The sequence below is a fragment of the Crotalus tigris genome, unplaced genomic scaffold, assembly GCF_016545835.1.
Source record: "Crotalus tigris isolate CLP2741 ecotype Arizona unplaced genomic scaffold, ASM1654583v1 scf7180000018081.1164505, whole genome shotgun sequence".
NCBI classification, from domain to species: Eukaryota; Metazoa; Chordata; class Lepidosauria; order Squamata; family Viperidae; genus Crotalus; species Crotalus tigris.
Genome location: NW_024096813.1, coordinates 930,421 through 944,369, shown reverse-complemented (window position 1 = coordinate 944,369; position 13,949 = coordinate 930,421). Strand labels below are relative to the sequence as shown.

Sequence of the window (13,949 nt, the reverse complement as noted above, 5' to 3'; positions counted from 1 at the left end):
AGTGATCTGCTAATAATGTAAAGTGGATTAAAATGTTCTCAAAGCAGATATACCCACAACCAGAGGATAAAGGTATTTGGCATTAAGCATTCTGAATCTTGCTAGATTGAACAAAATGTCTGATGTAAATAAATGTAGTCCAGTTGTAATTACTATTCTTGTACCATTTTTGTCTCAGATTAAATGCCAATGAACTTGCTATATAAATCAGAAATAATAATGGAAATTTGGGACATTGGTTTCTTCCTTTTTTAAAAAAGCATACATCTAATTATATTCCCACATATTTTTACACTAGATAGATCTATCATAAATAACATGTATCAAAATATAAAGCAAATTGAGGACAAGCCCCCTAAAACCAAGATATTAAAGGGGCACACCAGTGTCCCATTTCCAAACATGCTATGGCAGTGGGAAGGAGGGGAGAATCCCAAGAAACAGGATGAGGTAGAGTTCCCCTTAAGAAGCAAGGCTGCCCCCCCCCTCCATTTTCAGAGGAAGACTTTAAAAGCTGCTTTCATCATCTTTATGTACCTGGAAGCTGAGAGCTAATCTCCCACCAGCAAAATGCTTGACAGGAAGAGGACTTGGTTGAGCAAAGGGTCTTTGAACAGATTTACTGGGATATTACTTTTCATGTATTAGAGCTAAATTTGTGGATGAAATAGGTTTTAGTTCATTAAATCTACATAATAACTGATACCTTAAGATGGCTCTAGTTTCCTGGAAGTTTTAGAAAGCATCCTGTCAGCAATACTTTGTTTTACCATAATTTCTCCTTTCAGAAGCCATTAGAAATGACAAGGCACATAACAACAAATGTAATTATAGGCATGGTACAAATGGGCAGAGCTTTCAAATTCACTACCAGGCTTTATTTTATCACCCTCTTAATATGGGACATTGAATTAAAGTGTGTGTTTGTACATGTATTTAGATTAATGTTGCAAAAGCAGTTTATAAATGAGCCTGTAAATTGTATCAAACAGAAGGGTCACTGGGATTGTGCTGGAGAAACAGGTCTCAAGAAATAATCAGCTGGATCATTTATATTGTTTTAAGAACAAATGTTTTTTTTAAAAAAAATAGAGAACTGACTCATAGAAAAAGGAATAATTTTATGAATGAAAAAGTATAGCCTTGGATGTTGCAGTCTATTATGGTATATCATGTGAGTGGTGAGGTGAGACGGTGAGTGGCCCTCTGGACAGGCGGGGTGGGGGCGGGCCAGTTTATGGGCACTCGGTCTCTAAAAGGTTTGCCATCACTGACCTATACAAAGGAGTTCAGGTACTTGGTGCTTCTTCTTTGCATTGATTATAAAGGATTATAAAGGAAGGTATGCACTTTGAGAGCTTCTGAAGTCTTGAAAGCTGCAGCTCCTGGGTTATATAATAATAATATATTTATATCCAAGTAGCCCTTTTCTAGTTCTTTGGATTTGCCTTAAGCTGGTGCAAAATTAGTCTCGTTACATTTGTTCCCTGCACTTATTTTGAGATCATACCAATCCTCTAAAAACATTTCTGCAATATCCATGAGAGAAGTGGTGGACTCTGTATTTCTTTGTTGTTGTTGTTAATTGCAAAGTCGTGTCCGACCCATCACGACCCCATGGACAACGTTTCTCCAGGTCTTCCTGTCCTCTACCATCTTCTGGAGTCCATTCAAATTCACACCTACTACTTCAGTGACTCCATCCAGCCATCTTATTCTCTGTCGTCCCATTCTTCTATTGCCCTCAATCTTTCCCAGCATTAGGCCCTTCTCCAGCGAGTACTTCCTTCTCATTAGGTGGCCAAAGTATTTGAGTTTCAACTTCAGGATCTGGCCTTCTAAAGAGCAGTCGGGGTTGATCTCTTCTAGGACTGACCGGTTTGAACATCTTGCAGTCCAAGGGACTTGCAGGAGTCTTCTCCAGCACCATAGTTCAAAGGCCTCAATTCTTTGGCGCTCAGCCTTTCTTATGGTCCAACTTTCACAGCCATACATTGCAACTGGGAAAACCATGGCCTGGACTATACGCACTTTTGTTGGCAGGGTGATGTCTCTGCTTTTTAGTATGCTGTCTAGATTTGCCATAGCTTTCCTCCCCAGGAGCAAGCGTCTTTTAATTTCTTGGCTGCAGTCCCCATCTGAGGTGATCTTGGAGCCCAGAAAAATAAAATCTGTCACTACCTCCATTTCTTCCCCATCTATTTGCCAGGAATTGAGAGGGCCGGATGCCATGATTTTGGTTTTCTTAATGTTGAGTTTCAAGCCAACTTTTGCACTCTCCTTCTTCATTCGCATCAAGAGGCTCTTTAGTTCCTCTTCACTTTCTGCCATTAGAGTGGTATCATTTGCATATCTTAGGTTGTTGATATTTCTCCCGGCAATCTTAATTCCAACTTTTGTTTCATCTAGCCCTGCTTTTCTCATGATGTGCTCTGCATATAAGTTAAATAGGCAAGGCGACAATATACAGCCTTGCCGGACTCCTTTTCCAATTTTGAACCAATCAGTGGTTCCGTGTCCAGTTCTCACTGTTGCTTCTTGACCCGCATATAGGTTTCTCAAGAGACAAATAAAATGGTCTGGTATTCCCATCTCTTTAAGAACTTGCTGTATTTCTTACAATGCCTCTAACATGTTTAATAAAGAAAAAGTGTGGGGGAAGAGAAAAGTGTTGCACAGTGTGAGAAGCAGAAGAATGCTTTCAGAGAGATGGAGTTATTTTTGTATTCCTAGTTTAGAAAACATTTTTTGTAGCAGAGGCATTTGGCAGGATAGAGTTTTTTAAAAAAATAGAGTTGGAGTGACAACTTTTGGAGTTAATTCAAAATTAATTCCCATGCAGTTTGTCTGTACCGGTAGTGCTAACCTCTGTAAATCAGTACATGTTTAGGGTAGCCTTGAATCTAAGTGATGGAAAACGAGCCCAGGATGCTATGCACCCCTCTTCTTTCATGACTATGTTCTCTTTCCTGACCTAATTGGGGGGGGGGAAATACCCTGAGCCAAAATAGGCTCATTTACAATTTAACTAGGCTTTGGTCCCCAAAGAATCCTGGTTATGCAAGGAACAAGAAACAGTCCTTATCAGTATTAATCTCATTAACTCTGGTTGTATGAACCTATTTGCCTTGGCTCCTTTCTGAGTTGTGTCAGGACATCTGGTCTGTACCTTTATGATACACTTCTGAGAAGAAAGATATAATCAAGGTGATAGGTAGGAACAGCTTCTGAGTCCGAAAGCTCGGAAGACAAAGCCTCTGGTCCCGGTGACCGACCCAGATTGGACCTTGTAGGTTCAAGTATGTTGGACATAAAGGGAATGAATGATGCCAGTTTTGCATACAAAGACCAATACACCATTGCCTAGATTATTTTTATTATTGTTTAATGTCTGGTTAATTCCTGAAGAAACTGAATTTATTTTGAAAGAAAATGTCCATTAGAAATTAAGCCTTCACCAGACCAAATAATGCAGTTTGTTAGTACTGAATATACACTATTTAACATTCTGCAGAAAATATGCAGTGCCATATTACCAAACATGAATAAGCAAATCTTTGGTTTGAAAAGCAGGCATGACAAATTGAAATGGTGACCTTTCTCAGGCTGTAAATAAAAGGCCAAAGCAAGGTCAGTAAGAGTCCCTAAGGCACCTCATGAACGTATTATTATTATTTTGACTGCTCTTCTGAAGACCTTCAAATAATGCTATATATAAAACACTAAATGCACATTTAGTGATATGAAGATTAAGCGCGCAAAAGATCAAATCAAAACAGATTACAAAAAACAAAGGAGTTGGTTTGATGCATTACAGGTAATCCTTGACTTAACCACCATTTGTTTAGCAACTGTTCAAAGTTACGAGTGCTGAAAAAAGTGACTTACAACCAGTCCTCACACTTATGACCACTGCAGTGTACCAAAAATCGCATGATTGCGATTTGGGCATTTGTCAACCGGCATGTATTTACAATGGTTGCAGTGGTCTGGAGTCAAGTGATGACAATTTGTGACTTTCCCAGCTGGCTTCCAACAAGCGAAGTCAATAGGAAAGTCAGCAGTGAAAGTTGCAAATTGCGATCATGTGATAGCTTGCTTAACAATCGTGGCAAAAAAAAAAAAAAAATAGAAAAATTGGGTGCAGTCAGTATTCACTTAAGAACCATATCATTTAACGAGAAATTTCCTAGTCTCAAATGTGGACATAAATTGAGGACTACCTGCATAATATGATGGAAAATTTTAACAGATAGGAGAACGTATGGAGTAAGTTGACTCATTTTCCTGCCTGTTCTTTTCAAAACTGAAATAAGCTTTCATCAACCTGGAGGCCCCCCCCCCCAGGTAGAATAGAAGAATATCTCAAATGTCTGTCAATTGTGTTTCCAAAACAACAGTAAGGAAAGATATTTTAGAATTTGTTGGTATGCGTGCTTATTGCAACTGGAGACAGGAGCTAAATGCCACCCCCACACAGACTGTTTTGCATTATATTACCTGGAATATATTTCATTTGTAGTCCGGAAGATGAATAAAAAACAAGAGGAAAGACAAAAGATTGTAAATTGTGCAATTAAGGAAATATACGTAGTGTATACCTGTACCTTAGCATAGCACTGTAAAGATAGCCTGGACCTATAGCATTCTACAAAAGAGAAGAGATAAACTGTAACATAGTGTTTTTCTTAATTTAATTTCTTAAATTAAAATATGACCTCTGTTATGCTATCTGGGCCAACAGGTTTTGGTACTGAAGTCAATTCATTAATCAAATAATTTAGCCTTTAATTTTCCCTCAGTGTTTAAAAATCTTTATCAAAGTAAACCTTTGGTATCGAGAAAGTTTTCTCAAGCCATTTACTTGTTTTACTTTTACCTTTTACTTGAACAAAGAGTGGTTCAAGTAAGTTAAAGTTCATGGAACTGGATAGCAGTTCTCTGATTTGTCTAACTGGGCATTGCCTTACACATATATAAAATAAATTCTAGTAAATAGTTGTCTGTATGAACCCCCAAGCAAGTATATCAGTTTTCAAACCTGAATGTACAATTCTTTGGATGTATTTCATTGCAAGAGCCAAATTCCTAATCATAATAGCTGAGAACCATGAGAGTTGTTGTCCTAAGAGATTTAATTGTAGAGTATTACATGAAAATAGCTGAAAGAAATCTACAGGTCAGCCCACTGATGTACTAAGGCAGGGGTGTCAAACTGCCGGCCCGCGGGCTGGTTTCATTATACCGAAGCCGCGCCCACCCCATTGTTGGCAACGCAAAAAGAGTTGCGATATGTCGTAACACATCACATGACATGGCGAATTTGACACCCGTGTACTAAGGGGTCTACTGACATTGGGATGATTGTTGAAAATATCTGTTCCATACTTTTAATACCATAGAAATAGTATGGATTACTGCATATTGTCCATATTAAGAACACACAATGATAACTTTTAGATTGGAGCAGATAACTAAGATTGCTGCAATGTTATATCTGCAACTCTAAAAGTGAGTGCAAGACATTCCCAGTTCTTCAGGTCAGATTATTTACACTATGTGCATGCAGGAGCTGTGTCTTTGCACAAAGTTGGTTTTTGGCCACAAGTTCATCATTCCAAGAATCATTTTAGAGTAGCTAGCTTAGAGCAGAATGTGAATCATCCAAGAAAGGCTATTGTGACAGCAGTTTGCATTCATAGGTTAAGAGTCCCTTTGCTACGAGAGGCTCAGCAATCAGCAGAGTGGAAATAAATATAGGCTTGCTACGAAAGAAGTAGCCCTATTCAATGGCCCTTATGTAGTTGTTTGTGTGTGTGTATGTGTGTGTGTATATAGACAGAGGTGGCATGAACAAACCCTTCCTTCCCCATTCTCATTACCTTTTATATGGGAAGGACAGCTGTAGAGCAAGACTCTTCTGTGGGTTACAGAATCTTTGAACAATTGACTTCAATGTGGAGGAAGCAACAAGAGCATGAAGGAAGAGTTGAACTAGCTAGCCCGTTCCTCTTTTTTCTCACACATAGAGTTCAGACAAAAGAACTATGAGCCAATGCCTCTTAATGTGCTTTCATATCCCTTGTCTACTTTTCTGTTAATATTCCCATCTGCAATTAATTTTATCTTTTGTATCAAAATGGGGGTAAGTAGCCCGCTCGAGTCTAATGTTCTTAAAAATGCTCACTGAAATATCTTTATATTTATAGCTTGTAGATTTCAAATCTGAATAGGCCTTAATAAACTTTTAACTCATTTTAAAATTTAAATCATTTTCAATATGCTTTAATAATGAATTTGCAGCTGCAGGACACATTCATAATGGTAAAAATGGGGTCCTGCTGAACCTCAACCCATCCATTCCTTCTGTGCCAGCAACCCCTTCCTCTTGCCATGGTTGAGCAGCAAAAACGAAAGAGGAAAACTCCTCCATAGAGCTACATATAAAAATTCTCTTTTTAGAATTCCATCTATGTTAAGCAGCAAATATTTCCTGCCTTGCCCAATAACGATAGCTTGGACTGGATTTCACTTCAAGAGAAAAAAGTGATCAAAATAACACCATGCCTAATTAAGGAACTCAACTGATTGCATATCCATTGGAATTTAAAGCAGCATTCATTTGCAATGTATTCATTTTTATTACAATGACATTTTGTGAGTTAATCAGTGAAACCAATCAAAACTATTTTATTGGCTAAAAAGGTACCCTGCATAATTGACCAACTTTTTAATTTTAACTTTGTGTGTGTGATGTTTTAATTTTTTTGAAAATAACAAATATGCCTTTTCTCCGTAAAGCTATTTTGTTTTATTCAGATTCCATTTCAGTTGATCAATTAGCTGGCTTGTTTAAGTCCCTGACTGATAGGCTGAGTTCTTATATACAAGTGGAGTAGTGTCTTTATTTTGTTCTGAATGGATCTGGCTAGCTACTTCTGATTTCACCCATCACAAACAGATTTGGAGTATAGTTTTAAGGCTTAAATTCAGTTAGTGCTGCATAAATGGGGGGTTTTGCTGCCATGTTTCAGCTGTGTAATACTAACTCGGGAACTGCACATTTGGCAATGCTCCCAGAATTTTCATCCTTACATTTTTCAGATATTGACTAAACACATAGGAATATTGGGATATTAACTGCAGTTCCACTTTATCTAACTAACTTGGAATTCCAAGTGCCTGTATAATACACAAGCAGCAAAAATACTTCAGAATTAATGTCAATTAATTTCATTTAAGAACAGCACCGAGAGGTAGGAAGAGTTAAAAAAGAGAGATCAACTGTTTTACGATGGCTGGATCTAGTTCCAACCATGGGAGCATTCTCTGAACTAACTCCTGCTCATATTTCTCTTGCTGGTATAATGGGGCATTTCAGTATAGAACCCAGTTCCATTTCCCTAATATTGTGGACCATAAGCAGCTTTAGAAGACTATAGGAAAAGGGGTGAATTGGGAAAGACCAGCAGTTCTTCCATTCTTCTCCTGGATCAGAAGTCGCCAGTGATGGAGAATCTTCTATCCACAGAAGATAGATGCTTAGATCTAATTCAATATGCTTTCTAGCATGATAGCAGAACTTTACCTTGCAAATATTCATTGCTATTGCAGTGAAAGGTCATTGCATGAAGCAGTCATTATGATTTGTGCCCCTGCCCTTCCCTTTGATTTATGGTCTCCTTTAATGTTTCATTCAGTTGTGCTTCAATATCAAATCTGTTACCCAGCTATCCTAGGACTGAAAGAATACAGTTGAAAAAGGAGAGAGAAACGCTTAAAAAAATAGCAAATTAACTGGAAAATAAGAATACATCAACTGCTCTGACCACAGATGCACCACATATTTCTTACCTGATTTTGATCAAGCATCATATGGAATAGCCACCAGCTAGTTACACTTTAATGCACAGAAGTTTTAAAACTGTACAATTGTTCATAGTCCTAACAAATGTTTGATGGCTATTACCATTTTTTTTAACCATTTTCAGTAAAAGCATGTCAAGCCTTGCAAAGGATTCTGTGCCCCATTTTGATGTCTTTCAGTTATACCAAAAACTTGTGCTCATTGAAGATCATCCTTTTCTTCTTCTAATGCAGCATTTTCCTCTTTCAGGTGTGGCCCATTTCCTGTTCACTTGGAGCCACCTTTGGGTATGTGGCCGGTCTCTTTATTGCATCTTTATGGATATATTGGAATAGGAAGCAGCTTACATACAAAAGCAGATAACTGGCGCAAGGAGGAAAGGCATTTTGATTGTGAGATTCCATGAAGATTGCACAGGGGTATGGCCAAAGCAAAAGGCTTTCCATATCTTTTCAGAGCATTGTTGGGCTTTACTCTTCTTTTTTACAGCATGGTCAACATGCACTGGCAATTTGATCATACATTTGTTGTATGTCCTAAACTACATGACCCCTGAGAGATTGTACATTCCTTCCCATATGAATAAAATCTTCACAGTAGATGGTGCCTGCTTCTTTACATATTTGTGATTTTCTCCCTCCCCCTCTGGGTTTCATAAAATGCCAGTTCCTAAAATCCGCTTCCCTGTCAGTCAGTGGATTTCTCAATAAGCTGTTGCTGTCTTGAAGTGTACATTTGCACAGTGTCAGAAGTTTCACAGTACTCGTGGCCATTGTCCAGCAGCTCTCATGTAATCAAGCAGCAATTAATGCATCTTGAACCTATTCTCTTTTTCATTGTGTGTTTCTTTGGAGTTAGAATGGCTATAATGGCTTCATCAAAAACAGTCTTCAATCCTTTCTGTGTTAAAGCTGAGCATTCCACATAGCAATAGGCTCCTATCTGTCAAGAAAACAAATGCATTTAATAGCTACATAGACAGTGGGCATCTTCCCCAAACTCTATTAGTGAACTCAGGGGGCTTTCATTTTTATTGAAACATCAGTGTTTGTTTTTTGATTTGTCTTTGCCCTGAGAAAAACATTTCACTACTCTACCTTCCAGAAAAAGAAGTTTGTCTTTTGGTGACAGATTTAGAATTCTTTTCATTACTTTCAGGGTTTGAAAAAAAAAAACCACCATTAAATACACTGGAGTTTTCAGTTTGTTTTACTTTTGGCAGTATATTTGTATCTGAGTCATTTTAGGAAAGTTTAAAGAGCAAATGAAATGTACCAATATTTAATGCACACACAGAGATTACCATCAAACATAAAAATTTCTATAGCTAAATACATTATCACACCTGATATAAATATTATACTTTGGAGACTTAAAAATTCAGGTGATTATTTTAATTTTCTCAAACGTATTCTCACTGTGTTCCATTGCCTTGTATTGAAGTAAGTTATCTTTTAATTACTGAAAAGTACTAAATGAACTCTTACTTACAGTATAATATATAATTCTATATTTTATTCACAAACAAAACAGCTGCATTAACCAATAAGATTATGTACTGCTTAATTCTTACATAGCTGCCTTTAAATGTAGTATAAAAATCTGCATTCTTGCTGCTCCTTCTCACTGAAAGAGACAAAAAGTAGCACTGGTCCATTTGGAAAACAAAGGCTAATAGTTTATTCCCTGATATTGTGGGCACAGCTAGAATTTTGGGAGCACATCCTGCCCACGCCAAACAATATTGACAGCTGGCCATGCAGGAAGTCTGGAAAGAAGTCACATATGGAGAAAATGGTGGAGCAATACAGTATTAAATTTTAGGGATAATTTAATGTAAGAAAGGTGAAAGAAGAGCCCATGTGCAGAAAAATGTCAGTGTTTGTAATTTATGCAAAAGCAAATCCTCCACATTAGCTTCCTTATGGCCCTTATTGTCCACAGTTAATGTGATGTATAACATAACAAATCATCAGGAGGTCATTAGGTTAGAACTGTTGTTATATAATCTGGAAATAATTGAACTAAAGGGCAATTGTCCCCCTCCTATTTTTTTTTGACTCTTTTTTTTACATGAAAATGCTATACTAAGGTCTACTGATTTTATATTTTTATTTACTTATTAGAGTTATGTCCTCTATATCCTATATCCAAGGACTCAAAGGGATTTACATAGAAATACACTTTCTTGTTGCCATGAACAGCAGCTTCTAAAACACAGATAGTCCTTGCGTTATGACGACATTCCAGGCAGCCATTGCAACCTCAGGATGTTTGGATTTTTAAATGGGTGGGGGAGCGACTGTGCTACATAGTGGGTCAGGTGAGGAATGCTAGGTAGGGCGTGCACTATGTAGTGGGCAGGAGCTATGATGTGCAGATGTGCTACGGAGTACAAGTACTCTTGTATTCTTCAATGGGCTCCTCAGGAGAAAAAGCTGCAGGACTAACTTACAGGGGTGACATGCAACCTTCCCTAGTGGCTTCCACATTGACTTTGCTTGTGGGAAGATGACAGGAGGTTGCAAATTGCAATCATGTGACGTGGCACACTGTGACACTGTAACTGTAGCTGGGCACCTGAGCCTCTGGATTACACTCACAGGACCACAGGAACTGTTGGAACTTCGCGGACTGGTCATAAGCCCATTTCTTCAGCACCGCCGTAACTCTGAGCAGTTGCTGAATGAATAGACTTAAATCAATGATTACCTGTAGGTTGGACTGATCCTTTTGTATGGCTGCTGCAAGTCTTTTCATACAGAAAGGTAAAATAAAGGTAGGGGAAATGCAGTACACATAATACCAAGCAAGATTTGAATTCTAAATCTCCAGCTTACCTCTTTTGCTAATTTAACACCTTGCTCCATAGATATTGGTTTTTCTTTCATGTCATTTAGCCTTGCTAATGTTTTAGGATCGTCACGAAGATCAATCTGTTAGGAAAGTTACAGAAGATATGTAGTCCTTCTACATGTTACGAATCAAACCTTACATCACAGACTTTATAAAAAAAAGAAAATAGAAGTGGCTCCAATACAAGGTAACTATGCTGATATCTCACTGAACACTTTAGGATTTAAATTAGGCATGATTAATATTGAACTTGGTGAGATTTAACCACAGCTAACTCAGGCTAATTCAATCTATAACCTCTGCTTTAATTGGAATCTTAAGCCTATTTCTGTAATGTACATTGTGGTTCAAATGAACTGTGTGCAAATTAAAAGGCCCTATGACATTTCCAGAGAAAACCCTCAAAAGGCATTTTCCCAAAATTTTAGCTCTGCATAGAAGAAGCGAAGAGCACACAAGAAGTCAATAATTTAAATATGAGAGGCGAGGATTGTTTTATCTTTCTACTTATTTTCTTTCTTCTGCTTATTCTGAGACTAGAAATCAATTAAGAAAAAGTTTGGAGGAAATTAGCAGAAGAAAATTGGTAGCTGGAAGGAAGAAAGGCTAAATGTTCCCCAACCCATTTGCAGCTACATATTTGTTCATTGATTTATTTCATTTAGGCACCACCAACTGCAGAAAACATAACAGATGTACAAATTACATTTTTTAAAAAAAGTAAACAAGATGGCAAATCCAGCCAAAGGCCCCAAACATATATCATGTACCCAGCAAGAGGCTTCATCCATCTAAGCCAGAACCTGAGAAAAAAGTCAGGTTTTTCAAGGTCTGTAGAACATTATCTGAGTGGGAGCTTGAAAGTGTCTCTGCATGACTACTTGTAAACTGATAATTGTGAAACAGTTATTTCATAGACACAACTACTCTTTGCAGCTTCAGAATAAATTCTGGACCTTTGTGGTTTCATGGATTCAGGTGTTGAGAATCAAACAAATTTATTTCAGGCTCAACTGCCATACTTGAAGCCATAATAAAACTTGCCTTTTAGAATTGCTGCAGCTCTACGGAGCTAGCTTGTTTCTATATTTGTGAGCTCCCTATTGCTGATTCAAGCAGGTCTTTCAAGGTAAGAGTGAGCTGATGGATTTGCAGCCAACTCATTCATAGAAATCATTTAGATATATTGCATAGAGACAAATTGATAGGTGGGGGTGGGGAATACAAGCCATTTTTAAATTTCCTTAGTGCAGAAAATGAATTCAGGGATTTCCAGCTTTCTAGCATCAGTGGCAGGGCACATACCCCCACATTTCTATTTGGAAAACCAGTGGTGGGCACTGAGCCCACAGACTGCCACAGTCACAGTAAAAATGGGTGAACCAGTTATTCTCACCCAGAGGGTACATAGAGATGTGTATCTATATATTTATCAGTAAAGGAGACTCGGTGGTGACCACAAGACTCTTCTTTCCATCCAGCTATAGCATGTGATACCCACGCTTGTCTGAATCAGCTGTTTGGGTCCTATAACTGCTGCTTTATTGTTTATGAGCAAAGATCCTTTTTGTACATAAGCATATCAAACACAGAGCTTTGCTCTCAATTTAAATGCTGAAAGAAGTTTTAAAAATCCATAAAGAGGACAAAAGGGGGGGGGGCATTGTCAAAGGACTTCGTTCCCTAACAAGAGCAACAAAAATAGATTAAGATGCAGTTTTGTTTTCTCTCTTCATTGGGACAGTTTCTCTATTCCATAGTTAGTCTTTCAAGGCCTGTTTACAACTAATGGTGTTAATCACAGAATGACTAGAGGGCTCCAGTTGTCCCTTCTGGCTCTAAAATTAGATTGCTTTGGATGCATTTCTTGTTATTTTAGTTGCAAACTAGAAATGTAAGCCTACATGCTTGGAAAGAGCAAGGGCTGAGGAAACTATTGCTTGATCTAGAAAGAGGGAGAAGCTACATTTATCTGACAAAGAGGAAATTATAGGTATTTAGACTTCATTTGAATTATAACTGGTTAAGGCAAAGATTTTATGGGAAAGGATGAATTTGAAAAGAATTTTCAGGGAAAAATAAAAAAATGGCACTATTCTGAGAAGGGCATCATGACACAGAAACAATTAGAATGGGCACAGCCCTTGAAGAACTTAGGGATCTGTTTAATAGCTGATAGTAATAGAGTTAGAGAAGTAAAGATCACAGGAAGGAACTTCAGTAATCTTTAAAGGTTCTGATAACATTTCAAAGGCAAAAACGAGCAGTGCATGTGCTTTTTGTAAAAGAAGAAAATATCTTGCTATTTTGGATGGATGGATGGACAGGTAGGTAGGTAGGTATAGCTAGAGATAGACAGACAGATAGTTTGAGCCACATACCTGGGTTCCAACCAATAAATAAGGTACGTTTGGTGCATATTCTTTAAGTTCTGGTACCCATTCCTCCTTCACATTCTGAAAAGAAGCCGGATTTACCACAGAGAAACAGATGAGGAAAACATCAGTCATGGGGTATGACAGCGGTCTGAGGCGATCATAGTCTTCCTGAAGACAGACAGACACACACACATATATATTACTTTTCACTAAAAATGTGAATTTTGATCACAGTCATTTCTAATGGATACAGATGCTGGTGTTTCTAAGCAATCACTACCTCAGTATTTCATGCTAAATAAACTGAAAATTAAAAGCTTTTTCCAATGAATTGCAGATTATCCTTTCCTCCTACTTTTGGTCCATTTGGGTGGTAGTACTACTATAAAAATCAGACAGTTACCTTCCCAGTCAGCTTCTACAATATATGGAATAATGGATATATTTTCAAGACATTAAGCCAAGCTGTGGATACTGCTTGATTTTAATATTTTTGTGGAGTGTCTAAAAAAACAAACACCAATATCATTTAAAAACATTTTTTCTGAATCGGATCAAACATTTAGGAATACGTTATCCATAAAGGCCAATCAGATGCCAATAGAAAGTCCACCTGCAGGGCTCAATTTGATATCCAGGACTTGCTGCCTCTGATCCTGGAAATAGCCTAAAACAGCTGTCAAAACCATTAGCTGTACTTTAACTAAGTCTTCTTTGAAGTAGTTCACGTTAGCAGCCACAACATCTTGTGATAATTGTTTGAATTTCTGATATCATATATCTGTCATATCATATATCTGTCTTGACTGTTTCATTATGCAGCTTCCTTGCAAGGGATTGGATATTCT

The 13,949-nt window shown here is 37.7% G+C and overlaps 2 protein-coding genes across 5 annotated transcripts in view; one reads left to right on the top strand and one right to left on the bottom strand.

Annotated features, from left to right (window-relative positions):
* PIGF (phosphatidylinositol glycan anchor biosynthesis class F) overlaps positions 1–8,466 on the top strand; it is a 29,975-nt gene extending 21,509 nt beyond the window's left edge. For all 3 annotated transcript variants that reach the window (XM_039347478.1, XM_039347480.1, XM_039347481.1), the window contains exon 6: positions 8,117–8,466. In XM_039347478.1, the coding sequence (XP_039203412.1) occupies positions 8,117–8,230 (114 nt within the window). In that variant the 3' untranslated portion in view covers positions 8,231–8,466. The remainder of the gene's footprint in view (positions 1–8,116) is intronic.
* RHOQ (ras homolog family member Q) overlaps positions 3,355–13,949 on the bottom strand; it is a 36,801-nt gene continuing 26,206 nt past the window's right edge. The window contains exons 3-5 of one of the 2 annotated variants that reach the window (XM_039347483.1): positions 13,105–13,269; positions 10,708–10,803; positions 3,355–8,805 (exon numbers count right to left, since the gene is read on the bottom strand). In XM_039347483.1, the coding sequence (XP_039203417.1) occupies positions 8,773–8,805; positions 10,708–10,803; positions 13,105–13,269 (294 nt within the window). In that variant the 3' untranslated portion in view covers positions 3,355–8,772. Of the gene's footprint in view, positions 8,810–10,707; positions 10,804–13,104; positions 13,270–13,949 lie in introns of both variants that reach the window. The other variant, XM_039347482.1, reaches the window with a different exon arrangement.